General features: G+C 53.8%; 1 protein-coding gene across 3 annotated transcripts; it reads left to right on the top strand.

Moving 5' to 3' along the window:
* Nucleotides 1-393: 393 nt before the first annotated feature.
* On the top strand, nucleotides 394-20333 carry IL17RA (interleukin 17 receptor A). 3 transcript variants are annotated; one of them, XM_036932476.2, is made up of 12 exons: nucleotides 394-601; nucleotides 9212-9236; nucleotides 9838-9984; nucleotides 10792-10904; nucleotides 12045-12171; nucleotides 13722-13769; nucleotides 13878-14041; nucleotides 14685-14768; nucleotides 15119-15203; nucleotides 16211-16312; nucleotides 18124-18165; nucleotides 18712-20333. In XM_036932476.2, exons 1-12 carry the CDS (start codon nucleotides 470-472, stop codon nucleotides 20232-20234), a joined length of 2592 nt encoding a protein of 863 aa, XP_036788371.2. In that variant the 5' UTR covers nucleotides 394-469; the 3' UTR covers nucleotides 20235-20333. The 3 variants fall into 3 exon arrangements, with proteins under 3 accessions (XP_036788371.2, XP_036788372.2, XP_036788373.2); XM_036932477.2 differs by lacking the exon at nucleotides 16211-16312 and adding an exon at nucleotides 15960-15971; XM_036932478.2 differs by lacking the exon at nucleotides 16211-16312 and having other exon boundaries at nucleotides 395-601.
* The last annotated feature ends 3561 nt before the right edge of the window (nucleotides 20334-23894 follow it).

The raw sequence follows: 23894 nt of genomic DNA, 5'->3' as shown, positions 1-23894 counted from the left end.
GCTGCAGGAGTGGCGACAGCCCTGCCGGGGACACGGGCCGCGCTGGGCGCGCTGGGGTCCGGCTGGCGCGCCGGGTCGCCCGGAAGGCAGCCCCAGGGGCCCCGCGGGACGCGTGGGGACCTCGCGCTCCCAGCCCTCCCCGAGCCCGACGGAGAAAGGCGGAAGGGCGCGAGCTGCCCGCGCCCGAGAAAGAGAAAGGAAAGCCGAAGAAGGCAGAACACGCAGGCGGGCGGGGAACGGCGTCAGGAACACGGGCCTCCCGGCCTCGAGCTGGGGCGTCAGGCGACCCAGAACAGCGCGGCCGGAGCGGGCAGGCCGGGGGCCGGGCGGGGGGCCGCGGGGCGGGGAGGCGCCGGCAGGCCGGGCCCAGAGTCCGCCCCGCCCCGCCGCGGAAGCCGGAAGCGGCGCGGAGGCCAAGGCGCCTCTTCTCCGCCGTCGGGAGCGCCCTCGCCGAGCCCAGCGCCGGGCCATGGGGGCTGCGCGCCGCCCGCGGCCCGCGCCTGCGGGGCCGCTTCTCCTGCTCTGGCTGCTGAGCCGCCTGAGCCCGGGGAGCGCCTCCCCGCGGCTCCTGGAACACCCGGCGCACGTCTGCTCGCAGCAGGTGATGCCCCGACGGTCTGCGGCCGCGCCGAGGGGCGGGAAGCGCGGGGGGCCCGAGGCACGGGCGACGCAGCGGACGCCCTGGGGGTCGCGGGCGCGGTGGGAGGCGCGGTGTGGCGGGGCAAGGGGTTTGCGGTGCGCGTTGCACAACCCGAGCCGAGTCCTGGGCGGGAGCCGGCGTGACGCCTCCGCGAGGCCGCACAACCTGGGGAAGGCGACCGAGGCGGGGGCCGGCGGGAAGCCGGCGGGCTGAGAGCCTTGGCGGTGGGGGCGCCTTCGGGAGGCCGCGCGGGGCGGCGGCCACCGGGCCGGGACCCTCCCTCGGAGGGGTCCCCGTCGCTCCCCAGCGACCTGCGGGGCTGGGGGCCCGAGCGAGGGGGTGGCCCCGGGCCTTTCCGGGATGGTGGCGCCCAGTGCGGCCGGCGCCCGGGGTCGCGGCGACGCCCGTAGAGGGGCGCAGCCTGCGGGTTGGGCGGCGGGGGCTCCCCGCCCCACCGCGCCGGGTCGCGGAAGCCGCGGTGAGTGGGCTACCCCGCCGTGCCCGCCGGAGGCCCACCCGCGGGCGCCGGCCGTGTGAGGCAGCACCCTGAGGGAAGCCCCTGTACGCGGTGCGCACCCCCGCAGCGTGCCCGGCGGCCCCTCTCCGTCTTCTCTGCGCTCCCCTCTGCCCCAGCCCCTCCGACCGCGCTGACCCGGGGGGCAGCGCTCAGTATCTGAGTCAGAGGATGTGAAACCACCAGAGATATTTCTCCTTATCTAATTTCTTAGAGGATTTACCAAAAGAAGATGGAGGGTGACTGTTTAGCATAATTTTTTTTTAATGTGTGATGTTGGGAAATGCCCTTGTGACCCCTGCTATTGGGCAAAGCAGGGGACACGCTCTGCAGATCATTCCTGCAGACTTGGTATGGAGGTATTCCCCCGTAGAGGCTTCGGCGTTTATCTTTTGATGGCCATTTGCCAGATGCTTGCAAAATGCAAAATTCTACCCGTTGTTCCGAACTGAAACTATAAAGAAACACGACTGGGACCCTCACTTCCAGGGACCTAAGTCATCTAGGAGGCGAAAAGGCTTGAAGGTGGTGACTGGCAGTTTCCAAGTGGTTTTAGTGCAACCAGTAGTTGTACAGAATTCCAGGGAAAAGAAAAATTACTTCCAGCTGGGGTGCCCTTCCGGGCAGAAAAGACATTTGGACGGCGCCGAAGGGTGATGGGATCCTCCAGGGCAGAGGTTGGCAAGCTGTTCCAGGCGACGGAAAGAGGCTGAGCAAAGGCCCTTGGGTGGGCGGGATAAGATGTGTGGCTGAGAGGAGAGTCTGCAGTACAGAGAGAGGCAGCCTGAAGGGGAGGCAGGGGCTTATTGTAGCAGGGAGGGGAGCTGAGCTGAACACCATTGTCTGTAATTGCTCAATGGGAAGCTACTGCAAGACTCAGCAGGGGCACTCCGGAGAGGATTCGGAGAGGGCAGAAGACAGGCGGGCCGTCCACGTTTGTGCTCTCCCACGCCTTTCCTCCTCTGCATACACCTGGCTCGCAGGTCATCTCTGGACAGACAGCCTTCCTTCACTGACTGGACCCTTTAAAGGAAGAAACTACACTCTTCAGATTTCTTCTTCCACTGTTGTTTCTAGTGGATGCAGTACCTACAGTGAGGGGAAGCAAAACCCCAAATCTGGACTCAGAGGACCTGGATTTGCATCCTGCCTCCACCACTCAGTGTTTTCAAGCTTGGGCGGTTTACGCTGCCAGCGAGTGGCTTCCTCTTCTCGGCAAAGAAAGGGCTGGGTGTGCCGCCTTTAAATGGGACCATAGCACTTTCTAGAATATGAATGTCTGCCCAAAGCCCGGCTGGATTTAACTCTCAGTGACTCCTAAGAAAGAGAGGAGCCTTCCGTATGCCTGCTCTGTTCCCTGCGCAGAGCTGCCAGCGTGTGATGTGGGGCTGATAAACATCTGTGGATAAAAGAACAAAGGCATGAGTAAGGGAGTGAACCAACGAATGGTCAGCTCTGCTTAAAGCAGTGGTAAATCGAGAGCATGCAGAGCGCTGTTTCTGGCTGCCTGGATTTAGGCCCTCAAAGCCCAGGTGCCTCTGTTGCTTTGCCCACAGAAATCGACCCTGGGGAACCCACAAGTAATTGCATTTCCCTGGGCAATCTTTGGGTGGCCCTTTCCCAGCCTGGCCTTTCTCACAGCTTTCCCAGGACCACCAGCCCAGATGAAAGCCCACAGGGAAAGACAGTCACTTGGTCGGCGTGAGTGCTGACACAACTTTATAGACAGGATGTGTGTTGTGTTACAAATTATTTTTCCTGAGCACTTGCGGTTTTGACTTGTGGTAAAATGACTGACTTAACTCTTATCTTCTGGTTGCCAGAAGCTTTCAGAATGCCACTCTTGCAGAGGGTGAAGAAGTTGTGTTCTGGGAACACTCTTGCATAGCGTAGGCATTCAGGTAGGAGGGAGAACCAGAAAAGTCGGCCGTCATACCAGCCCTGCGCCCTGACTGCCCATGGCTCACTCTGTCTCGGCCTGTAATACCAGAAGCATGCGGGGATGTACTGCAGGGGAGAGGACGCTGCACCGAGTCAGGGAACGTGGACGCTGGGTTGGCCCTAGCTAGGTCACCCCGCTGCTGGGAGCCAGTGTTCTCATCTATAGAGGGAGATGAGCCTCACCTTCCAGGGTTAGAACCATGGTGGACATGCAAAAGCCCTGGACAAATCAGCGCTGAAGGTGCAAGAGCACTAATGTTCACCTGTGGCTTTGTGCCAGGTGCTGTTCTGGGTGTTAACATGTATACCTTCATTCAGCACTTTCAACACCTACCAGACCAGCAGGGGTCACCTGTTTTAGAAAGGCCAGGCGAGTAGCCTGAGGTTGCACAGCTAGTGATCTCTGAGTGGAGAAAGCAAGGTGGTGTGTGTGGCTTCAGAGCCCCCTTTTCCTAACCAGGCACCTGGTAATGCTCACTGACTGCACAGAAATAAACAAGGTCTTTTATTTCTCCCTTCCAGTCTTCACCATGTGGTCAAAGCATGTTGACCTGGTGCAGGCGTCCTTTCTTATTTAGAGAGGATGAAGAACATGGGTTCTGGAGCAGAACTGCATGTGTTTCTGCTCTGTGTGACATGGGCCACTTAGCAGACCTTCCTGTGCCTAAGCTTTTTCATCAGTAAAGCTGGGATAATGGTGCTTACCTCATGGAACTGCTGTGAGATTAAATGCTAGGTGCACAACGTGCTTAGCATGAAAGGACTGCCCAGGAAATACTAGCTGCCACCAGCTGCAGCAGCCACATTCTCCCTCTTGGGTTTCTGCAGGAGGCCCAACATAATTCTCGTAAATAATACTCTGATCCTACTGGTTTTATAAAGTAAGCATTTGAAATAAATTAGGGATGATTTGTTGGAGGAAAATGAAGCAAGATCTTAGTATCCAAAGAAGATCTTGAATGCATATTACATTATTAAAAACATGTTAATGTACATTCTACATAGAAATTAAAATTATAAGAATAAAATGTCCACTCTTCCTTCCCTTAAACAAATCAGTGTTTTCATTTGTTCATCTCAGTTTTCAATCTTTTCATTCATTTGGACTAACATCATAGATAAAATTCTGTGTTTTAGTTAATTTTTATCAAGGTAGTATATAATGATCCTTTAAAATGGTACTAAGATGTTTAAACAAAATTAATAGGCCCCTGCCCTACCCCCTCCACTCCCTAAAACTGTTCTCCAAGGACAGTCATTTAACACTTCTTTTAGTTATTTCTGCTGGCATTTGTCTCCATATTTTTTAATGTACTTATATTGTTATTCTTGATTTGTCAAATTTAGATATTACTTATTGACTTATAATATTTAAATTACTTACACTAAACTCCTCCCTCTGCTTCTCCCAATCTTCCCATTGTAGTTATGTCCCAATTTTAGTTAACTTGGTAGTCAGTGGTTATAATGCAACAAGTAAGTAATCTTCACTACTGGGGCAAGTATGTATACTTTGATTATATTTCTTTTCTGGTATAATTTATTTTCCCTCTTGGAGATAATTGCTTTAATTATTCACTCTCATGATTTTTCATGTATCTAGTCTTAGTTTTTACTATCAGATTTATCATATGTTTTTTTCCCAAACATCAGATATTCCATCAATTTCATCCCCACTTCCTGCAGAGAACTCCCTTCTGAAGCCCTGTGTTCTCCAGCTCCAACCTAGACTGATTACTCCCTAGGCTGTGTCATACTAGATCACCTGCCTTGTTTTCAGCTCCCGTATCTTGGGTCCTGTGTCTATCTTCTAACAGGTTGGCTCCCTCATTTCACTGGAGCATATCCTCCTGCAATTTCCTAAGGTATGAGGGTATGACAGATGTGCATGTATGGGTTTTTCTTTTTTTTTTAAGTCTTTACATGTCTGAAAATATTCTAGCTCACACTTTTTGGTAATTTGGTTGGGTATAAAAATCTCTTTTAAAGAGAATTCTTAGAGTTTCGAAGGCATTGCTTTGTTGCCTTTTGGCAAACAGTACAGATACTAAGAAAGCCAGTGCCATTCTGAGCCCTTTCTCTTCATGGGACACCTATTTTTTTACCATCTGAAAACATTTAGGATCTTCTTTTTATTCCTGGTATTTAAAAATTCCATGATGTTGGACCTTGGTCTGGGTCTTTTTCTCATTTGCTGTGAAGGCCCTTCAGTGGACCTTTTTATTTGGAAGTACATGCTTTCAATTCTAGAGCCTTTTATTTTTAATTTCTTTGCCTCTATTTTCTGTGTAACCTTCTTCTGGAAATCTAGTTACTCATTCCTGTGTTTCCTGAATTGATTCTCAAAATATTCATATATTTCCTCTCATTTATTTTAGTATTGTTCTGCTTTCAGAGAAATTGGCTGAATTTTATAGCCCAACCCTTCTATGAATTTTTCTTATTTTCAAGGTTTATTTTTATTCTCTGCTTGCTTATTTTCCCACAATATTCTTCCTTGTCATGTGGATGCAGTGTCCACTCTTATCTCTTTGAAACAGTATAAGTTTATTTGTTTTAATTTTATTCTGTTCCCAGAATTGGATTATTTCCTCCAAGAGCATTTTAAAAAAATTTGTTTTGATCTATTTTTCATACAGGAAACCCTCTCAGATATCTGGTACTCCTTGGCTGTCTGAGCATATTCTACGAATGAGGTCCTAAAAATCTGATGGAATGCTCTATGTAATATTGATCACTGGACTTTACTTTAGGGAGTCAGGCTAGCAGTGAACATGGCCTGTCAATCAGGTGACTCTCAAATGTTGAAATCTGGAGGTCTTTTCTCTGGGCTTGGCTGCTGCATTCTGAGATCCCCACAGAGAAAGAGGCTAAGGTCCCAACATTCCATATAGACCTTCACCTAATCCCCCTCCATCTCCTGTGCTTTATACTACCTCCCAATGTACCTAATACCTTTCGGACCCAACTTTTAAAGGGTCCTGAGGAGTCCTTAGCTTCCTTCCGGTCAGCATCCCTTCTGCATCAAGGATTTCAGTCCTCCGCTCAGCTTCGGCCAGTTGCCCACCCCTCCTTCCAGTATGACTTTCCAAAATTTGTTCACATCTCTTGTCTACTGATGTCTCCTATTTGTTCTTAAAGATTTATAAAACATTTTCTCTTTTCTATAACTATCATATGGTTTGGGGATGGGGAGAAGTAACACGTATACAGGCCATGACATCTAGTGGAATTTTTTTTCTATGTTTCACTTACGTATGTATTTTTCTGTTTTATTTTGGTCTTTTTTGCCTTATCTTCTCTCTCTCCATCTCCTCTGCTTCCATCCCTTTACCCCAGTAACCAGTATGTTAACAGCTTGATATATATCTGCTCATATAATCATATTCAAACATACACAGATACATAGGGAATATTTTTTCATTACTTCTTTCCATAGAAAGTTGGATCATATGATAAAAAGTTCTTTATAACTTATTTTTCTCACTCAGCAACATGTCTTGGTCATCAGTCCAGACCAGTAGATATCTATGTAACTAATTCTCTTTAATATTCATAAAATATTCCATAGTAGGTATCAAGCTATTTAATAATTTTTATTTTGATGAACACTGAGCTATAAACTGGATCTCACATTATTCAGCCACTCCCTATTGATAGGAATTCAATAGCATATAGAAAAAGAGGAAAACTGCCCATTTTTTAAAGCCATCATAAGCTTAATTCTACAACTTAATAAATTGTATACAAAAAGAACAAACTGTGGACCAATCTCCCTTATGAATATAGATGCAAATAATTCTATATAAAATAGCACATTTAATCTAGCAGCATATAGTAAGATACCATAACCAAGTGGTGCAAAGCTGGCCCATTACCAGAAAATCTATGCATATAATTCATTATATCAGTAAATTAAAGGACAGAGCTACAAAGTTATGTGAGTAAATGCTGGAGAGGTGTATGGTAAGTTTCAGACACCATTTTAGTAAAAGCTATAAGCAAAATAGTAATAGAAGAAAAATACTGTGTACAAAAAGCAAGACCAAAACAAGTATAAATGGTGATGTGGCAGGCTGTTCTGTCAATCACAGGAATTAGGGGAGGAACCTACAGTGGCACATTGATCAGCTGACTACATCCAACCCGCCCAAGTCCCTCTTGGTCTGCCTTTCACCCCGCACTAGTTATCTTGCGGTGCATTTTAAGTAGCTACCCTTGGATAACAGGGAGTTACCCAAAGTGGGTATCTGTTTTCCTTTTCAGAGGAGCTCCCATCTAAAGGTGAAAGAGCCAGTTTCTCGTTCTCTATGCCCCAGGTTTCAAGTGGGAAGAGAGATGAGGGCGTTCGTGGGAGTTAATCTCACAGTTCAGGAAAGAGTGATACTTGTCCGAGTGAGCAGAGATGGACAGATTTGCGGCTGAACTCTGCGCAGCAGGAGCACCTAGGGGGGGCTGTAACAGCCCTGGGGCCAGTAGATAAGCATCATCACCTGGAGCAGGACAGGATGCAGCAGAAGTCTAGACCCCCAGGGTCCATGCACTGCTGCCCCCAAAAGGTAGGGCTGGGAAAACAGCACACTTAGAATCGCCCCTGGAGTGCGCTCAAGGATGGTGGCCCTGCACCCACTTCATGAATAAGCCAGGGCTGTGGGGAGGACCGCTCTGCTCCCTCTTGAGAAAAGGCAGGTGCCGGCCCCAGTACCCTGTTGATACACATTCACCAAATCTCTCGACTGTCCTAGAAGTCATGCTTCTGGGCTGCTTCACCTGACTCCTGCCTACAGGACATGTTTGGTCCGTTTTGCCAGTGAATATAAAGGGAAACCCCTGAGCCTGTTCTTGCCTTGCCCCACTACCGGATCTGAATGTGTGAGGTCCTCCTGTACATTAGCTTCCATTTGTTGAGCACTTGCTGAATATGGAGTTCTAAAGGGGAGTCAATAAAGGAAGAGCAGCATCATGTGCCAGCCACTGTAGCAGGCAAGGGATGGCTCCGGGCCCTGCAGCCAGCAAAGTCCTCAGAATAGTTCTTGTGGCTTCTAGTAAGGTGCTTGTTTAACAGTGCCAGAGAACTGTATTATTCATTTTTTTTTTTTGCTTTGAATTTTATTATTTTTTGGTATCATTAATCTATAATTACATGAGGAGTATTATTCATTTTATTTGGTTGTATTCTACACCAGTACATTCCTGTTTGGAATTGTTTGTAACACAGACACATTGGGAGTGAACAGCGAAAGGCTCCCCACCCCACAGTGCCGTCACCACAGCCCAGGCCCTGCCATGAGACCTTTATGTCATATCATCTAACTCACAACAATGCTGTGAGGTTGGTGCTGTGGTTATTCTGATTTTTCAGTTGAGGAAATGGAGGCTTGGCAACATTAGATATCTTGCCTAAAGTCACTTAGCTGGTAAGTGGTGGTGACATGACTCAGCTCCAGGGGTATGTGTGCACCTGTTTTCCAAAGTAGAGCCAGCTGGCCATGCTTAAGCCCAGCAGTACATTTCCCTAATGTCTGTAATTGGGCTTCTAAATTTGGCCATCCAGGTCTCCTCTGGGTTACACAGATTGCCAAAGTGGGAGGCAATATAGTGTAATATTTGTGCTTCTGTAAAAAGGGGCTAAGGATAATATTTTATCATACCTGTGCATGAGGATTGGTGATCTAATGTATGTAAATCACCCAGCACAAAGGTGGTGAGCCCTCTTCCTGGGGAGTGTGTGGGCACACAGGAAGTCTCCTAACTGATCCTGTTTCAGGGACAGTCGTCTTCATCCCCCGTCTTGAAGCCCTGTTATCCAGATGGGAGATTGGAGGCCTCGAGATTCAAAGGCCCTTTCAGTGTGGCGCCCACTTGGAAAGTTCCCGGCTTGTAACAGTTACTCAGAAAATGCCAGGTCCATTTTGCCACCCGCCATCCCCCCTTCCCATTCTGTCTCCCACAGCTGGGCCGTGGGGAAGGTGTGAGGAGAATGTGGGCCACCTCCCGAGAGCAGCCCCGGGCTCTGTGTGCATTTCATTCTTCGAATGAATGAACCAGGAGGCACCTGCCTGGCTGTGAATTAAAGTTCTCGCAGGGCTGTAATTACTGCTGCTTTTTTCCCACAGGGGCTGAACTGCACAGTGGAGAATAGTAAGTCACTGGTTTTCTTCTTGCCGTAGCTTTGCTAGTACAGGGCTGACCATAGCACTGCCCCTAGGTGCCCATGAGGCATGAGTTTCCCACCCCACCCAGGAGGCCCCCTTGGGAATACTGGCAGGGCACCTGCACTTCCATCATGTGGGCTTTGAACACAGTCCCTGGGTGCTGCCCCAATCTACCTACAGCACCATTTGATTTGCCAGAGCTTGTCACGGTAAAGTGAGAGACCTCTGTGGTGTTGATTTTGTTTTGTGTTTTAATTTAAGGAGGTGGCACATAACGCACGTGTCTGTGCTAATTGGGAGCCCTGGCATACAGAAATAAAGCCACTCTCGTCACCATCCCACCCATCATGTGCCCCCATTCCCAGTCACTGCATCTCAGAACCAGGGTGTGTGCTGTCTTCACTCCTTGAGCGCCCTGTAGACTTCAGAGCTTTGCAGCCACCCCAGACAGGAAGCTGAGAGCCCAGCCCAGCGTCTGCAGACCCCAGTCCCAGCCAGTCGTTGGGGTCTACTTGCTTGGGTGCCTCTGCCTCTTGCTTCAGCTTCTTGCAGAGCAGGTGAGTCTCTGATGTCTGCTTTGCCCCCAGGCACCTGCCTGCATGACAGCTGGATCCACCCTCGGAACCTCACCCCCTCATCCCCAAAAGACGTCCGGGTCCAGCTACACTTTGCCCAGACCCAGCCTGGAGACCTGTTCCCTGTCATCCATATCGAATGGACACTGCAAACGGATGGTGAGCAGGCGTGTCAGGAGGCCCTGGGGATCCCACCCCTCAAGCAAGTCCACAGACTGGAGCGCTGACTGCCCATAGACCCAGGATTGGGCTCCCAGTCCTGTGCTCAGACAGGGGGGCCCATGTTTAGTGCTGAAAGGCTCCAGCACTTCATGCAATGAATACTGTCACAGTGTTTTAGATATTAACCCACAATGGTATCTTCCCATCACACCATCCTTCGTGAAATAACTTCCTTCAGCCTAAAATCTTTACCCAAAAAGTGGTTGTATGAAGAGTCAAGCAGTTAGTTCTCTGACTGTAGTACCAAATGTTCATGAGGAAAATGGTAACACATTTGCCAGCCCACTTCTTCCCTTAATTTAGGGGCTGGCATTTCTTAAAACCACCCCCATCTCCAGACCTCAGGGATAGAGCGTTACAGAACTGGGAAGACTGGAGTCAGCGAGAGCCAGCTGCAGACGCGTAACGGGGAAGTTCTCTTTGCAAAGCTCCAGCCCCCACGGACTGCTGTGACCTCCTCGGGGGTGGGGACACCCACACCACAGTGCCAACGCCCTAGCCACAAACTTGCAGTCTTTGCTTCATGCCCAGCGTAAAGCACCACTTGTCCTTGGCCAGCTGGGGGTAACTGTCTGCGGGGCAGTAGGCTTATCGCCCAAGCACTGGAAGGAACAGGAAGTAGAGGGTTAGGTAAGCGGGGCACAGGGTCTTTCCGGAGTGAGGCAGCATAACTGACAGGAGGCGCCGGCCCAGTGGTTTGTCCCAAGGCGATCATGCTTGTCTCCTCCCCCCTCCGACTTGCAGCCAGCATCCTGTACCTGGAGGGGGCAGAGATATCTGTCCTGCAGCTTAACACCAATGAGCGCTTGTGTGTGGAGTTCAAGTTTCTGTCCAAACTGAAGCATCATCACAAGCGGGTAAGAGCCCAGCCCCCCCAGTGGATCGCGTTCCTCTAATGATCACGAGGAGCGGAGCCTGTCTCTGGGAACTTCCCGGGCGTGCCTCCCCCTCGCCGCCCTCCCAGCCTCTCTAGCCGTTCACTGTAAGGAAAGCGGACGGGAAGGCAGCTTCCTGCCCCCTCGCCCCACGGTCTTACTTGTGGCTGTGGTCGCCCTGGGGCCGGGCTCCAGGGAGGAGCGGCTTCTCGGCTCGGAGAGCTGCTGCAGCCCCAGCTTTGCAGCCGTTCCGCCCTCTTCTGATGCTCGCGTCCAGATTAAGATGTTGGCTCTCAGTTTAGTCTTTTTTGAAGCAGTGCTGCTCAAAGTGTGGCCCCAGGACAGCAGCAGCATTTGCCCTGGGAACCTGTAAGAAATGCAGATTCTAGGGCCCCACCCCAAATTTCCTGAATCAGAAACTGAGGATGGGGGCCCAGCCGTCTGTTTCACAAGCCTACCAGGTGGTCTGACGTAGGGTCCAGTTTGAAAGCTGCTCATTTAAATGTGCAAAAGGAGACCATGTGCAAAAAAAAACCTCCAAGAACACAAGCAGCAAAGACAGATCCCCTCTCCTGTGTTTAGTTAAGACCCGCAAACCTGACTGCGAGGTGGATGGTGAGGACCAGGTGCCAAGACTGACTTAGAAGTGAAGGACCCCCCAACCCCGCCCACTGGGGCAGTTAGGATGGGAGTTGAAGTCAGTGTCTATCCGCACCATCCAGAAAATATCTCTGCACACATTCTGTTAGCTCTGCAGCAAAAGGCACAGGCACAGGGTGACTGGCGATCTCTGGAGCCGTCCCTCTGCACTTCTGTGCTCCAGAACATTCTCTAGAGACCCCTGGCTTTCCCATCTAAGGAGGAAGCATCATTTAACAAACAGTTTTCACTGCCTCCGGGTGCCGTGGAGTTGGAAGGGGCCTCTCCGCAGATTTCCTTGCCTGTGACTCTGCTGTCTATAGCCCAGGCCAGATCTAGGCTGTTTAAAAAGGCAGGAAGAACAAAGGCACAGATGCCTTATCTGGGGTCCTCTGGGGGTGGAGGTGGGTGGGGCTCTTTGGGCCCAGACGGGTGGGGGGGCATGTGCGACCTGTCCTCCCCCCCTTCCTCCATCCCCTCCAGTGGCGTTTTACCTTCAGCTACTTTGTGGTGGAGCCTGGCCAGGAGTATGAGGTGACAGTTCACCACCTGCCCAAGCCCGTCCCCGACGGAGACCCTAACCACCAGTCCAGGAACTTCCTTGCACCTGGTAAGAGCACCCTCCTGGGCCATCCCCACACCCCTGGGTGCTGCTGGATGACCTGCACAGGTGGCCCAGATGTCAGCCTCCCTGCTCAGGCTGCCCTTGGTAGTATGTGGGACCCAAGGAACAAACCAGTGCTGGGGGTGGGGAGCCCTTAGGTTATGGCTGCAGCCTGTACTCCCTGCAGGCAGGCTCATTCTCTGTTGGCACAAACTGGATATTGGCACAAGACCCCGGGAGTTTTATGTCAGCTGGAGTCCTTCCCTCTCCCTGGGGAATCCTCCTGCCCAGATAGCATCAGGCCTGTCTTGCAACAGTTGGGATCCTGCTTCCAGCTTCCACCAGCCTCTCTTTGGCTTTCAGCCCCACATCCTACGCATTTATCCAACACCATCCAGTGCATGGCCCCGTGTCCTCCTTCCCCACGAGTTCATCTGTCTGTGAGTCCTGCCGAGCTTACCTTCTAAAATCATCTGATGTGTGTGCACCTCCGAGCTCACTGTCTTCCCCAGAATCTCAGCCACAGCACTTCAACAGCCCACATTTCTCATTGTTCAAAGGCAGCTACATCTGGACCCCGGCCCCTTGAGGACAGGGAGGGTCTGGTTCTGTGCCCCTTCATGCAAACTTGAGAACCTCACAAACTGCCTGGCATATGGTAGGTGATCAGGAAATGCCTGCTAAGGACAATGGTGGCCTCCTCTGTCCCTGGAGCCCCCTGCACGCATACACTTGCACACTCACACCCGATCTGCTGGCCCTGCTTTGTTTCTCTTCATGTTCCTCGTCACACCCTGATAGTATATAGTCATAGTGCACTTATGACATGGTGGGCTGTTTGTTATTGTTCCCTTCTCCTGGAATGTAGTCGCCAGGGTGAGGCCTTTGTCTTATTCGCCACCATATCTCCAGTGCCTGATACAGCCCCTGCCCCACACGGGGTGCTCAGTGTGTGTTGACTGAGTGAATCTTCTCAGTCTGCTCCCTGTTCCTCAAGTAAACTGACTCAGTCCCTGTCACTCCACGGTCATTCATACCTGTCATGTGCCTTCTTCAACTAAAGTTGAATGTTACTGTCAAGGAAATAGGGGGAGTGGGCTCCAAAAGACCAGAGCGGTGGCCCTCAGGGAGGCCCCCAGACTAACAGTGTCTTCTAGTCACCTAGGCACTTTTTAGAAATGCAGATTTTTAGAACCCACCCAGACCAACTAAGTCAGAAACTGATGATGATGCTCATGAATGTTCGAGAGAGACTGCCGTGGAGGAATAAAGTACTCCCCCCATGGAAAAGCAGAGACAGCCTGGAGAGGAAGCTAGGGTGGGGAAGAAGGACCTGGAGCAAGTGCAGGAGGAATACACGGGAGTCTGGAAGGTTCCCTGAGAAAGGAGGGCCGAGACATCCGGGTCAGCCCCAATCTTGCAGGCCTCTAGCCTGCGGCTTGGGCTTGGAGCTGCTTTGAGGGCCCAGAGGGAAAGGTGGTTTATTCCTGGTGTCTGCCTGACTAGCAAATGTCCCAAGGCAGGGGCTCAACGGTTTCACTTTTTTGGATTGGCAGACTGTGAGGACCCCAGGATGAAGGTGGCCACGCCCTGTGTGAACTCAGGTAACTGTGGCTGGGGGCCCTGCCCAGGGAGCTTAACTGGGTACACATGCACACACAGCATGCACACGCCCTCTGCTCACTCCGAGCCTCTGTCTGTGCCCTGGGCAGGCAGCCTGTGGGATCCCAGCATCACCGTGGAGAGCCTAGAGGCCCACCAACTGTGGGTGAGCTTCGCCCTGTGGAACACGTCCACCCGGTACCAGATCCTGCTGCACAGCTTCCCCGACACACGGAACCAGAGCTGCTTCAGGGACGTGCTGGACATGCCCGCGGTAACTGCCACCTCCTTCACCCCCTGCCGTAGCCCAGACCCCGCTGCATGCCTCCTGTCTCCCTCCGTGGGCCCTGGCACTGTGGCCAGAGCCCAGCCGCCAGCACCAAGCCTGGGCGCCCTGCCCCCCCTTCCTCTCCTTTTGTCCCTCAGTAGCTATGTAGCTGATAGAAGCTGAGTGGGTCTCCGCCCTGATGGCTGCTCCAGGCCTTCTCTTCTTCCCTCCCCCACAGGCTCCTCTGTTCTCTTTTTGTTTTGCTATTGTTAATTGCGCTTACTCCAAAAAGGATTCAAAGATTTATAAAATGTGGAAATTAAGACAAAAGGAAGTAAAGATGAGGAAGTAAGATGAAGCCACAGTGTGGCTTATGCAGAAAACGTGCGCCTCGCCAGGGGGTGAGCACAGATTTGCCTCCCTGGCTCTCAGCAGCCAAAGCAGAGAGGGAAAGACCAGTTACCAGACGTGCTCCCAAGTTAGCAAGCCAGCTGCCCTAGGGAAGGGCGGTGTTTCCCAAACAGAACCCTGCAGAGCACCCCCGGTGCTGTTCAAAGGGCTGTGCTGGACATCAGGGGCCCTGTTCCGGGCAGCTTCCTGTGACACGCTCCAGCCCGACTAGCCTTACACACCCTCTCTCTGTCTCCAGCCCACACAGGAAGAGTTCCACCAGCGGGCAAACGTCACGCTCACCCTGTCCAACTATAACTGGTGCTGCCGTCACCGGGTGCAGGTGGGTGCGTGTGGCGCAGACAGATGTGGAGAGCACATGCAGGCAGTCATGCCTGGCTCAGTGGGCAGGTGGGAGGAAAGGCAGCTGTGGACTCGTGCCGTGTCCGAGGACCCAGTGTTGCCACACCTGGGGCTTCCTGCCCTCTCCGAGCTTGTGCTCCCAGTCTCACCCGGGCCTGGGTCCTTGAGCCCTCACTGACAGGCAGTCTGCCTAACAGCCATTGCAGACCCTAGAGTAGCCATCCAGGGCCCATTACACTCAGACAGCCTCTGCTGGCAAGAGAGTGTCAGTGGGGGCCAGGGTCTCCCCAGCACCTCAGGGCTCTCTCCCTGCCTTCTCTGTTCTCACAGATCCAGCCCTTCTTCAGCAGCTGCCTGAACGACTGCCTCAGACATTCCGTGACTATTCCCTGCCCAGAAATTCCAGACTCTCCAGGTAGGAAGCCTCTGGCTGTCCTAGGGCATATTTGGGCGTGACAGTGAGGAAGGTCAACAGTTTAAGCTGAACCCTGGCTGGTCCTAAGGGTGACTCAGTGCAGGGCCAGAGTTTAATTCACTTGGAGGAGTTCAGGCCTGTGGTTTGGGGCTTTGGAACGATTTTCTCCTAAGGGTTGGACTACTGACTGCCTTTCATTAGCTGTGCAGCTTTGGGCAAAGTAGTCCTTTCTGATCCTCACTTTCCATGACTGGAGCAGTTGGGCATGTTATTGTCACAGGACTACAGCTGTGGGCCACACACTGATGGACGTGCTTTTGTCCTCAGAAACTGTGAGAGCCCAGTACTGTGAGGCAGAGCTCCTCCCCTGGGTTCAGCAGCCCGAATGGGAGGATCAGAGAGGTTGAATAACTTGCCCAAGGTCACACAGCAAGAACTCAGAAGAGCCCCGGCTTCTGACCTGAGCCCATGAGCAGGGGCCGCCCGTTCCCTCCCTGCACTGGGCTGACTGCCACAGAGCATCTGGGGCCACATGCTGACCAGAGCACAGCCCCAGCCTCCCAGTGGGCAGTGGGGCATCTTAGTAGACCAACAAGTCAGGCAGTTTGCAGAGATGGTTTCATTAATTTTAACCGTTACCTGAAATGCTCAGTGTAGGGCCAGGGTCACCAGCAGGCCGTCAGTGGCTGTCAGTGACAGGGTTTGTAATCACTGCTAGTAATTAAGAATACTGTTTTCCCTCTGTTCTCATTGCAGTCTCTATTGCAGGTAAGCATTCCTGCAGGAGCCCCGGGGACATTCTGCAGAGGCCACATGAGGTGCCCTGGCTGAGCCTCATGTGGAGCCAGGCAGATAAGCTTGACCCAGGAGGCCAGCCCAGGGGTGGGGGAGATCATCACCATGTTGTGGCGCAGGCAGGAGGGCCAGCGCAGGGCTGGGCAGGCACTGGGGACCGGATGGCCTGGCAAGCGTCCCCGGCCACAGCTCACCTTCTCCTCTTGCTGCAGACTCTATACCCCTGTGGGCGTATGGGTCCATCACAGGCGTCTCCATCCTGCTGGTGGGTTCCGTCATCCTGCTGACCATCTGCCTGACCTGGAGGCTGCCTGGTAAGGGGGCGGTGCGGGGCCCTCCCCTCAGCTTCTCTCTTCCCTGGTCCCGCTTCCCCCCCTCCAGTCTGCAAGGCTGTGCTCAGGGCACCTTTTAACCCCAGCCCTTCAATCTCAGATTCAGTATAGATGTTGCCCCTCCTAGGCCACACCTGAGCTCAGGTGTCAAGAGCTCAGAGCCTGTAGTAAGGCTGACCTGAGCTCACATACCATTTACTAACTGGGCAAATTACTTAATCCTCTGAGTTTCAGGTGCTTCTTTTGTAAAATGGAAACTATACTGATACCCGCATGATGAAACAGTTGTAAGGATTACATGAAATAATGCATGTGAATTCTTAGCAGAGAACCTGGCACATGGTATTTGCTCAGTATGTTAGGCAGTTATACTTACTGTATTAAAATTCATATTATTCAGATCACGTGGTTGGGAGGAGCTAGGGTAGGGTTTCCCTGCATCAGACACGGTCAGCCAGGACATGAGGAACAGCCTGAATAGCCCCATCCTGCAGCCCCCACACTTGCACATCTGAGGTCAGGGGGAGCAGTAGCATGATGGGATAGAAAAGGGGGACCCAGACCATGGCGTGGACCCCAGCTTGCCTCTGTGGCTTGCAGTCATAGGCAAGTTGCCTAACAAGCCTTAGATTCAGTTTTCTCTTCTGTAAAATATATAATAAGGCCTCCCTCTCATCACCACGAGGGAGGACTAAGCGATCCAGCCAAGGTGGTGCTTCTGATGTGTGTTAACAAATGCCAGCTCCCCCTGCCCCTGCAGCCCTCTCTGGCCAGGTTCTCCACAGGAGGGATCATGGGCCTTTGGGTTAGGGGCCCAGCCTTGCCCTATTCCCCCATGGCCCTAGGCTCTGTCTTCAGTGACCTGGGAGGCTGTCTCCATAATCCAAGGCGTGTCAGGATTAGGTGTCAGTCGTCATTAATCATCATCGTGTGGTGGGAAGGACACCAGACAGGCCCAAGGAGGCCCTCTCCAGAGGACCCTGGGGGCCGGGGAGCCGGTGTGCCTGCCACGGAGCTCCCTGCATCTCCTCCCGAAGCGCTCCCATGGGGTGAGGGCACCGGCAGGAGGGTGGCCACACTCCTCTTGGATGCCTCGGCAGTTCTAGGGAAAGGCCCAAAGGGCGGGGACTGGAGGCAAGGCCCTGAATGTCCTCCTTGGCCATCGCGTCCCAAGGGCTGACTCCTGCCCATCTCTCTCACCACCTCTCTAAGGGAGCAGCTGTGTTCCCCTCCTCGCCTCAAAAATACCAGGAGGAAATGTAACCGGCCAGTGGGGGTGATTTCCAGGGCTGTGCCTCCCGCAAGGATTCTTCTGGGGAAGGGGCTCTCCCTGAAGTGGAGTGTCTCCTCCGGGTGGCCGAGCTGTGGTGAGGGGGCGGCCAGGGCTGGAGCGAGGACCAGGTGGAAGCCACAGTCACCATCCAGGGTCCCAGCTGGATCTGTGCTGCAGAATACTTGTGGCCCAGCTGCCTGATGTGCCAGGCACTTGACACGTACAGTCTAGCCAGCATACGCATGGAAGACACCCCACCCCAGAGTATTTTGCAGAGGAAGAAACTGAGTTTCAGAGACATCAGTAACCCCCAGATCTCACAGCTGGTTATGGCAGACCCAGGCTCACACCTGAGCGAGCACGGCCTCCCTGCAGAGGCCCAGAGCTCTGAGCACCAGTGCCCCACTGCCCATCCTGTTTTTTCCCAGGCTGGGGGCAGCATTGCCATCATATGCCCCTGTGCGCTGATCCCTAATACTCGTCCAGGAGAGCCGCCCTGATGGATTTCTTTTCCCTCCAGGGTCTCATCATGAGAAATGTGATGGTGACATCAGATCCTCAGGTTGGTGTTCCTGGGAGGGCAGGTGGGTTCACTGTGTTTCTAAGGCATGATGGAGCGCCCTCTGGAGGTCAGGGAGGGTTGCCTCTGCAGTCTAACTCCTGAGCCCCTTCAGGAGGCACTCCCTTCAGAGGGCCCGCCTTCCGGCACCCCCGCACAGGTGAGAAAATGGCAAGGCTGGGCTAATGGCCTGTAAATCACCTGACAAGGTGAGGCCCTGCCTGCAACAGAAATTCCTGCTGCATAAGTGGGCCTGTGCACCCTCTTTTTTTTAAAATAAATTGTAGGCTAAAGGCCAGATAGGAATGTGAGAGAGATTCTTTTTCCCAGAAGACCCTGGCCTGGTTTTCCAGGCAGCAGAACGGGAAAACAGCAACGTTTGTCTTATTCCAAGGCCTTAGTTGCCTCTCAGGCTGGTGAGCCAAGCTCTGCCTTGTGCAGACCCCTCCCTGGGCTGAGCAGCTGGGGCAGTGCCCCTGGGCCGTGGCATGAGAGTCGGTGCAGACACCCACCTGCGCCTACGGGCATGGCCTCCCTTGTCTCCCTCAGATGTCCTGCCCACAGCTAGGCTGGCGCCCCCACCCCTGAAGCCCAGGAAGGTCTGGATTGTCTACTCTGCCGACCACCCCCTCTACGTGGATGTGGTCCTCAAGTTCGCCCAGTTCCTGCTCACCACCTGTGGCACTGAAGTGGCCCTGGACCTGCTGGAGGAGCAGGTCATCTCAGAAGTGGGGATCATGACCTGGGTGGGCCGCCAGAAGCAGGAAATGGTGGAGAGCAACTCTAAGATCATCATCCTGTGCTCCCGAGGCACCCAGGCCAAGTGGCAGGCCATCCTCGGCCAGGAGGAGCCCTCCATCCAGCTTCGCTGTGACCGCTGGCAGCCGGCCGGAGACCTTTTCACAGCAGCCATGAACATGATCCTGCCCGACTTCAAGAAGCCAGCTTGCTTTGGCACCTACATTGTCTGCTACTTCAGTGACGTCAGCAGTGGCAGTGACATCCCTGACCTCTTCAACATCACTTCCAGGTACCCGCTCATGGACAGATTTGAGGAGGTTTACTTCCGGATCCAGGACCTGGAGATGTTTGAACCTGGCCGGATGCACCGTATCGGGGAGCTCGCAGCAGAGAACTACCTGCAGAGTGCCGGCGGCTTGCAGCTCAAGGCGGCCGTGCAGAGGTTCCGCAAGTGGCAGACCCAGTGCCCCGACTGGTTTGAACGTGAGAACCTTTGCTTGGCAGATGACCAGGACCTCCCATCCCTGGGCGAAGAGGTGTTCGAGGAGCCACTGCTGCCCCTGGGAAGAGGGATCGTCAGGCAGAAGCTTCTGGTGCGGGAACCAGCCTCCACGGGCTGCCTGGCGGTACATCTGCTCATCAGTGAAGAAGGGAGAGGCGTGGCAAGGCTGGAGCCTCAGCCTCAGCCCCAGGGGGAGCTTACGGCCCAGGCCCTGCACGCCGTGGCACTCCCCGTGGAGGAAGGCTGTCCAGCGCGGGCAGTGGAGCCCATCCCCTGCGCCATCGGGAGCACTGCCAGCCGGGTGGCTGTGGTGGAGGCCAGCGAGGCCCACCCCCTGCTGGAGGGCTGGGGCCCCACGCACAGCAGCACGCTCTTCCTCCCCGCAGACTCAGATGGCCTGCCTCTCCGGGGCAGCCCCGCTTGCCCACCCAGCCCCCTCCCAGAGGACATAAGGGAGCAGCTCGGAGGCCCGATGTTCTCACTCCTCCGGCAGAGTCTGGGATGTCAGGCCCAGGGGGGCTGGGAAAGCCCCGCGGTGGCCCTCAAAGGCCTGCGTGCGCCCTGCGAGGAGGAGCAGCGGCAGTCGCTGCAGTCTGACCAGGGCTACGTCTCCAGGAGCTCCCCACAGCCCCCCGATGGGCTCCGGGAGGGAGAGGCAGATGAGCAGGACCTGGGGCAGGTGACCCCGCGGCTCTCCCCTGAGGACCTGCAGAGTCTGAGGAGCCTCCAGAGGCAGCTTTTCTTCCAAGAGTTTCAGAGGAATTCTGGCTGGGACAGTGTGGAGTCAGAGAAGCCAGCCTTGTGGAACCTGCTGGACACAGAGCGTTGAGCCAAGGGACTATGTGTCTGCAAGGTGTACATGTGTGCATATGTGTATATGTTCAGTTGTGAAATACATACTTTTAAAATAGAGGCATCTTGATTTTGACCTCAGACATCCCCTTTAATGTTTCTCCCTGTGACCCTCTGGTCATCTGCTCTCCCCCGTAGAATCCACAGTCCATTCCTAGAAGCCAGTGGCCAAGTGTTCTGAGTCTCCATTGTTCATTCATTCAGCATTTATTTTGCACCTACTATGTGCCTGGCATCCGCCCTTCAAAGATAAATTGCACATGGCATTGGCCTTGGCCTCCTAGTGACCACAGCAGATTAGCAAACAGGATGTGGAGGCTGAACGGAGGTGTGCCCGGGTCTAGGAAAACACACGGGAGGGCACCTGCTCCAGGGGGACGCTCCTGGAGGAGGTAGTATCTGAGCTCAAGGAGAAGCTGGTTTCCCAGGCCAGGAGATTGTGGAAGGAGAAGGCAGCAGGCGGGGGTTGGGACCAGGGGGACCCATCAACCCACCAAAGTCAAGGCTGCACTGGAAGAAGGGAGGTGGTAAGGTGGGGAGAGGCAGCCGGAGCCCAGGCTTGGGAAAGGCTTGTGCACCAGGCTGGGCGTTGGGACATTAGCCTGAGGGCCAGGGCCTCCTTTAATACGAGGAGCTGTTGCCCTGCAGAGGAGGCAGCTGAGGACCGAAGCTGCCTCAGATCACTTTTGGGAAGAGACAGGATAGCACTGTGGTGTGAGACCCAAGAGCACTCGGCAGTGAGAAAGGTCTGAAATCTGAGCTCACATTTTGGCAGTGGCCAGCAGGGATTCTGGGCAGCCTGGGTGGGCCCTGGGCGGCAGCCGCTGAGCTCCAGAGGCACAGGGAGCAGGGAGCCTCAGCTCCACATGGTCATCCAACAAGAGTGACTTGAGTATGAGACTTGGGGACTCAGGGGAGGCAGAAAGATCTGGGCAGGGCCTGTGAGGGAAAAGGAAAGGAGGCCTGTCTGAACTCAAGGCTCTGAGGGTCAGACGTCTCTGGGGTCCTGAGGCGTGCGCGGGGATGCGTCTACCCCAGATGGTACTCTCCATCACCTGTGCAGAGCCTCGGCGGTAGCCCCACACTTCAGTGAGTAGGCGCAGATTCTGAAATGTGATAGGAGACCAGGTCTCATGAGCACATGTACATACCTGTGCACAGAAGAGAGATTATCAGTAAGAGAGTGAACACATTTGTTAACTCTGGTAAGAATTCCTGGTGGTTATTTTGAGTCACATGTTACCATAGATCAAGAAGTTCCTACTTGTAGAGTTCATTCTTGTGAGAGGTTACCGGGTGGTGGCAGGGCCATCAAAGCTTAAGTCCCAGACTGTGTGTAGCCCTTACCCAGCCCCACAGCAGCGAAGGACCAGGTGAGGGTAGAGAGACTGGATATCTGTTCCCCCCATATTCTTACATTGACACCTAATCTCCAGGGGAATAGTGTTGGGCGTGGGGCCTTCATGAGCAGGATCAGTGCCCTTAGAGACCCCAGATAGCTCCCTTCACCTTTCTGCCATGTGAGGACACAGCGAGGTGGTCATCCATGAGCCAGGAGGGAGCCCTCACCAGACACTGACTGCCTTGATCTCAGACTTCCCAGCCTCCAGGCCAGTGAGGAATCACATACTGTTGTTTCTAAGCTGCCCGGGCTATGGCACTCTGTCACAGCAGCCTAAATGGCCTAAGATGGGGAGCAAAGGACCTGAGCCCTCCCAGCCACCAGCCCCTCTTGTTCAGTACCCTTGCAGGTGGGCGTCACTGGGTCCAGATGCCTACCAGGCTTTCTTGATGCCCCCCTGGCTCCCAGCAAGCACTGATAAATCCCAGAGTGGACTGCCCTGGTGGATGCCTCCCTCGCCGGAGCCGGTGGCGTCTCGTGCCCAGAAGCACACTAGCCATGCGGACCATATGCCCCATGAACCTTGAAGTTGAGCTTTGCTGGCCTTGGAAGCCAGATGTCTTCAGCTGGCATCACCTGCTGTGTCCCTGTGTCCCAGGCACTGCTGCTCCTCTTCCCAAAAGCTTTATGAGCTATAGTTCATATACCACACAGCTGACCCTGTGCAGTTCACTGCTTTTAGGAGTTCAGAGTTCAACAGCCATCAGTATAACCAACCTTAGGACACCCTTCTTACCCCCAAAAGAAGTCCACCACCGCTTCCTCATCACCCAACCCCTAACCTCCATGTGCTTAGGCCACTACTAATCTCCTTTCCATCTAGACTTGCCTCCTGGGGACGTGCCTGTGGAAATGGAACCATGCAGTCCCCAGGGCTTCTTGGCCCTTTCTTGTTATTCCCCATCATCCCTCCCACACTCTCTGCCCCCTCCCCAAAGCCCCCAGACTCACCCTGGTCTTTGTTACCATAAGTGCCAGAAATCCTGCTAGCCCAAGTGTGGTGTCCGTCAGTCAATGCCGATGCTTCTAGAGCAATCACACACGCGACCGTGGCTGATGAAATCCCATTTTGCCCAGAAGAGCCCCACCAAGAACAGATGTCCTCTGTGTCACACACTGTGACTTTCCCACCACTCAGGCCCTCAAGAGATTGCAGCAGAAGTGGTTCAGTGGGCAGAGGAACCACAGTGAACACCTGACCGCCCATGCAGCGAGCAGCTCTGGGTGGCGTGACCAGCACGCCTCCACCTGCAAGTCTGTGACTCCCTGTGGTTTTCCCTGATTCCCTGCCCGCTGTGTTCTAATCAGAAAACAAAAGGGGAGTGACTAGATGGTGCTCTGGACGTGGCTTACACAGTACAGCTTACAGATCTGATTGTGAACTAGCTTCTCTCTTCTGCTTAGGAAGGTCCCCAGGGGTGTTTAGGTTTTGAGGGGGTTTGTCCACTTAAACATCCGTTCAGCAGTTCGAGCTGGGATCTCAGAATGCCAAGGTGTGATGGGTCATGTTTATTTCCTGCTTCTCACTGAATATCAAATAGGGCCTCAGGGAGCAGAAAGCGTGCTCAGGATGCAGGGGGCAGTTTCGGTCCTTCGGCCTTTTGACTCTGCAACTGGTGCTCTCCCTTCTCCAATAAACCCGGGGGGTGCCAGGCCCTGTCCTGCTCCAGCACCTCCTGAGAAGACCTGGCAGTAAAGGGCTGCAAGACCCGGGCCGCTCCAGGCAGTGCAAGGAGGAAGGCCCCAGGTGTGCTGAAGCTGACAGCACGGTGCAGAGCCGGCCTCCCAGCCTGGCCTCGCATCCTGGCCGGCTGTGCTGCACACAGAGGGACTCCTCCAGAGGAGACTGGTGGCAGCTGACGCAGGGCTGGAGGCCTGGCTTCACCGTTGCCAGCTCAGTAACCGATTCCAGTGACCTTCTTGAGCCCCAGGCTGCGCGCCTCTACCGTACGTGCAGTTCTCCCTCGCGGAGGACTTGTGCGGAGTGAGTGGTTAGCTCGGAGCTGGAGGAGGGATTGCCGGAGCATCAGGAAGCACTCAGTGGATGGCAGCCCCCGCTGGGCCCACTGCCCCCATGCCCATTGCATGCTGCCTTTGTGAGGGGCCTGGCCTGGCAGCTTCCTGGGCCCTCCTTCCTCTCAGCCTCTGACCCATTCCAGGTACAGTAGCCCAGGGCCCCTGGCACCCTTGCTGCTGCATCATGTTCTTCCTCTACGCTTGCTTTCTCAGATTATA

This window comes from Manis pentadactyla, chromosome 14 (assembly GCF_030020395.1).
Source record: "Manis pentadactyla isolate mManPen7 chromosome 14, mManPen7.hap1, whole genome shotgun sequence".
Lineage (NCBI taxonomy): Eukaryota > Metazoa > Chordata > Mammalia > Pholidota > Manidae > Manis > Manis pentadactyla.
This window is presented reverse-complemented; position numbering and strand designations above follow the sequence as displayed.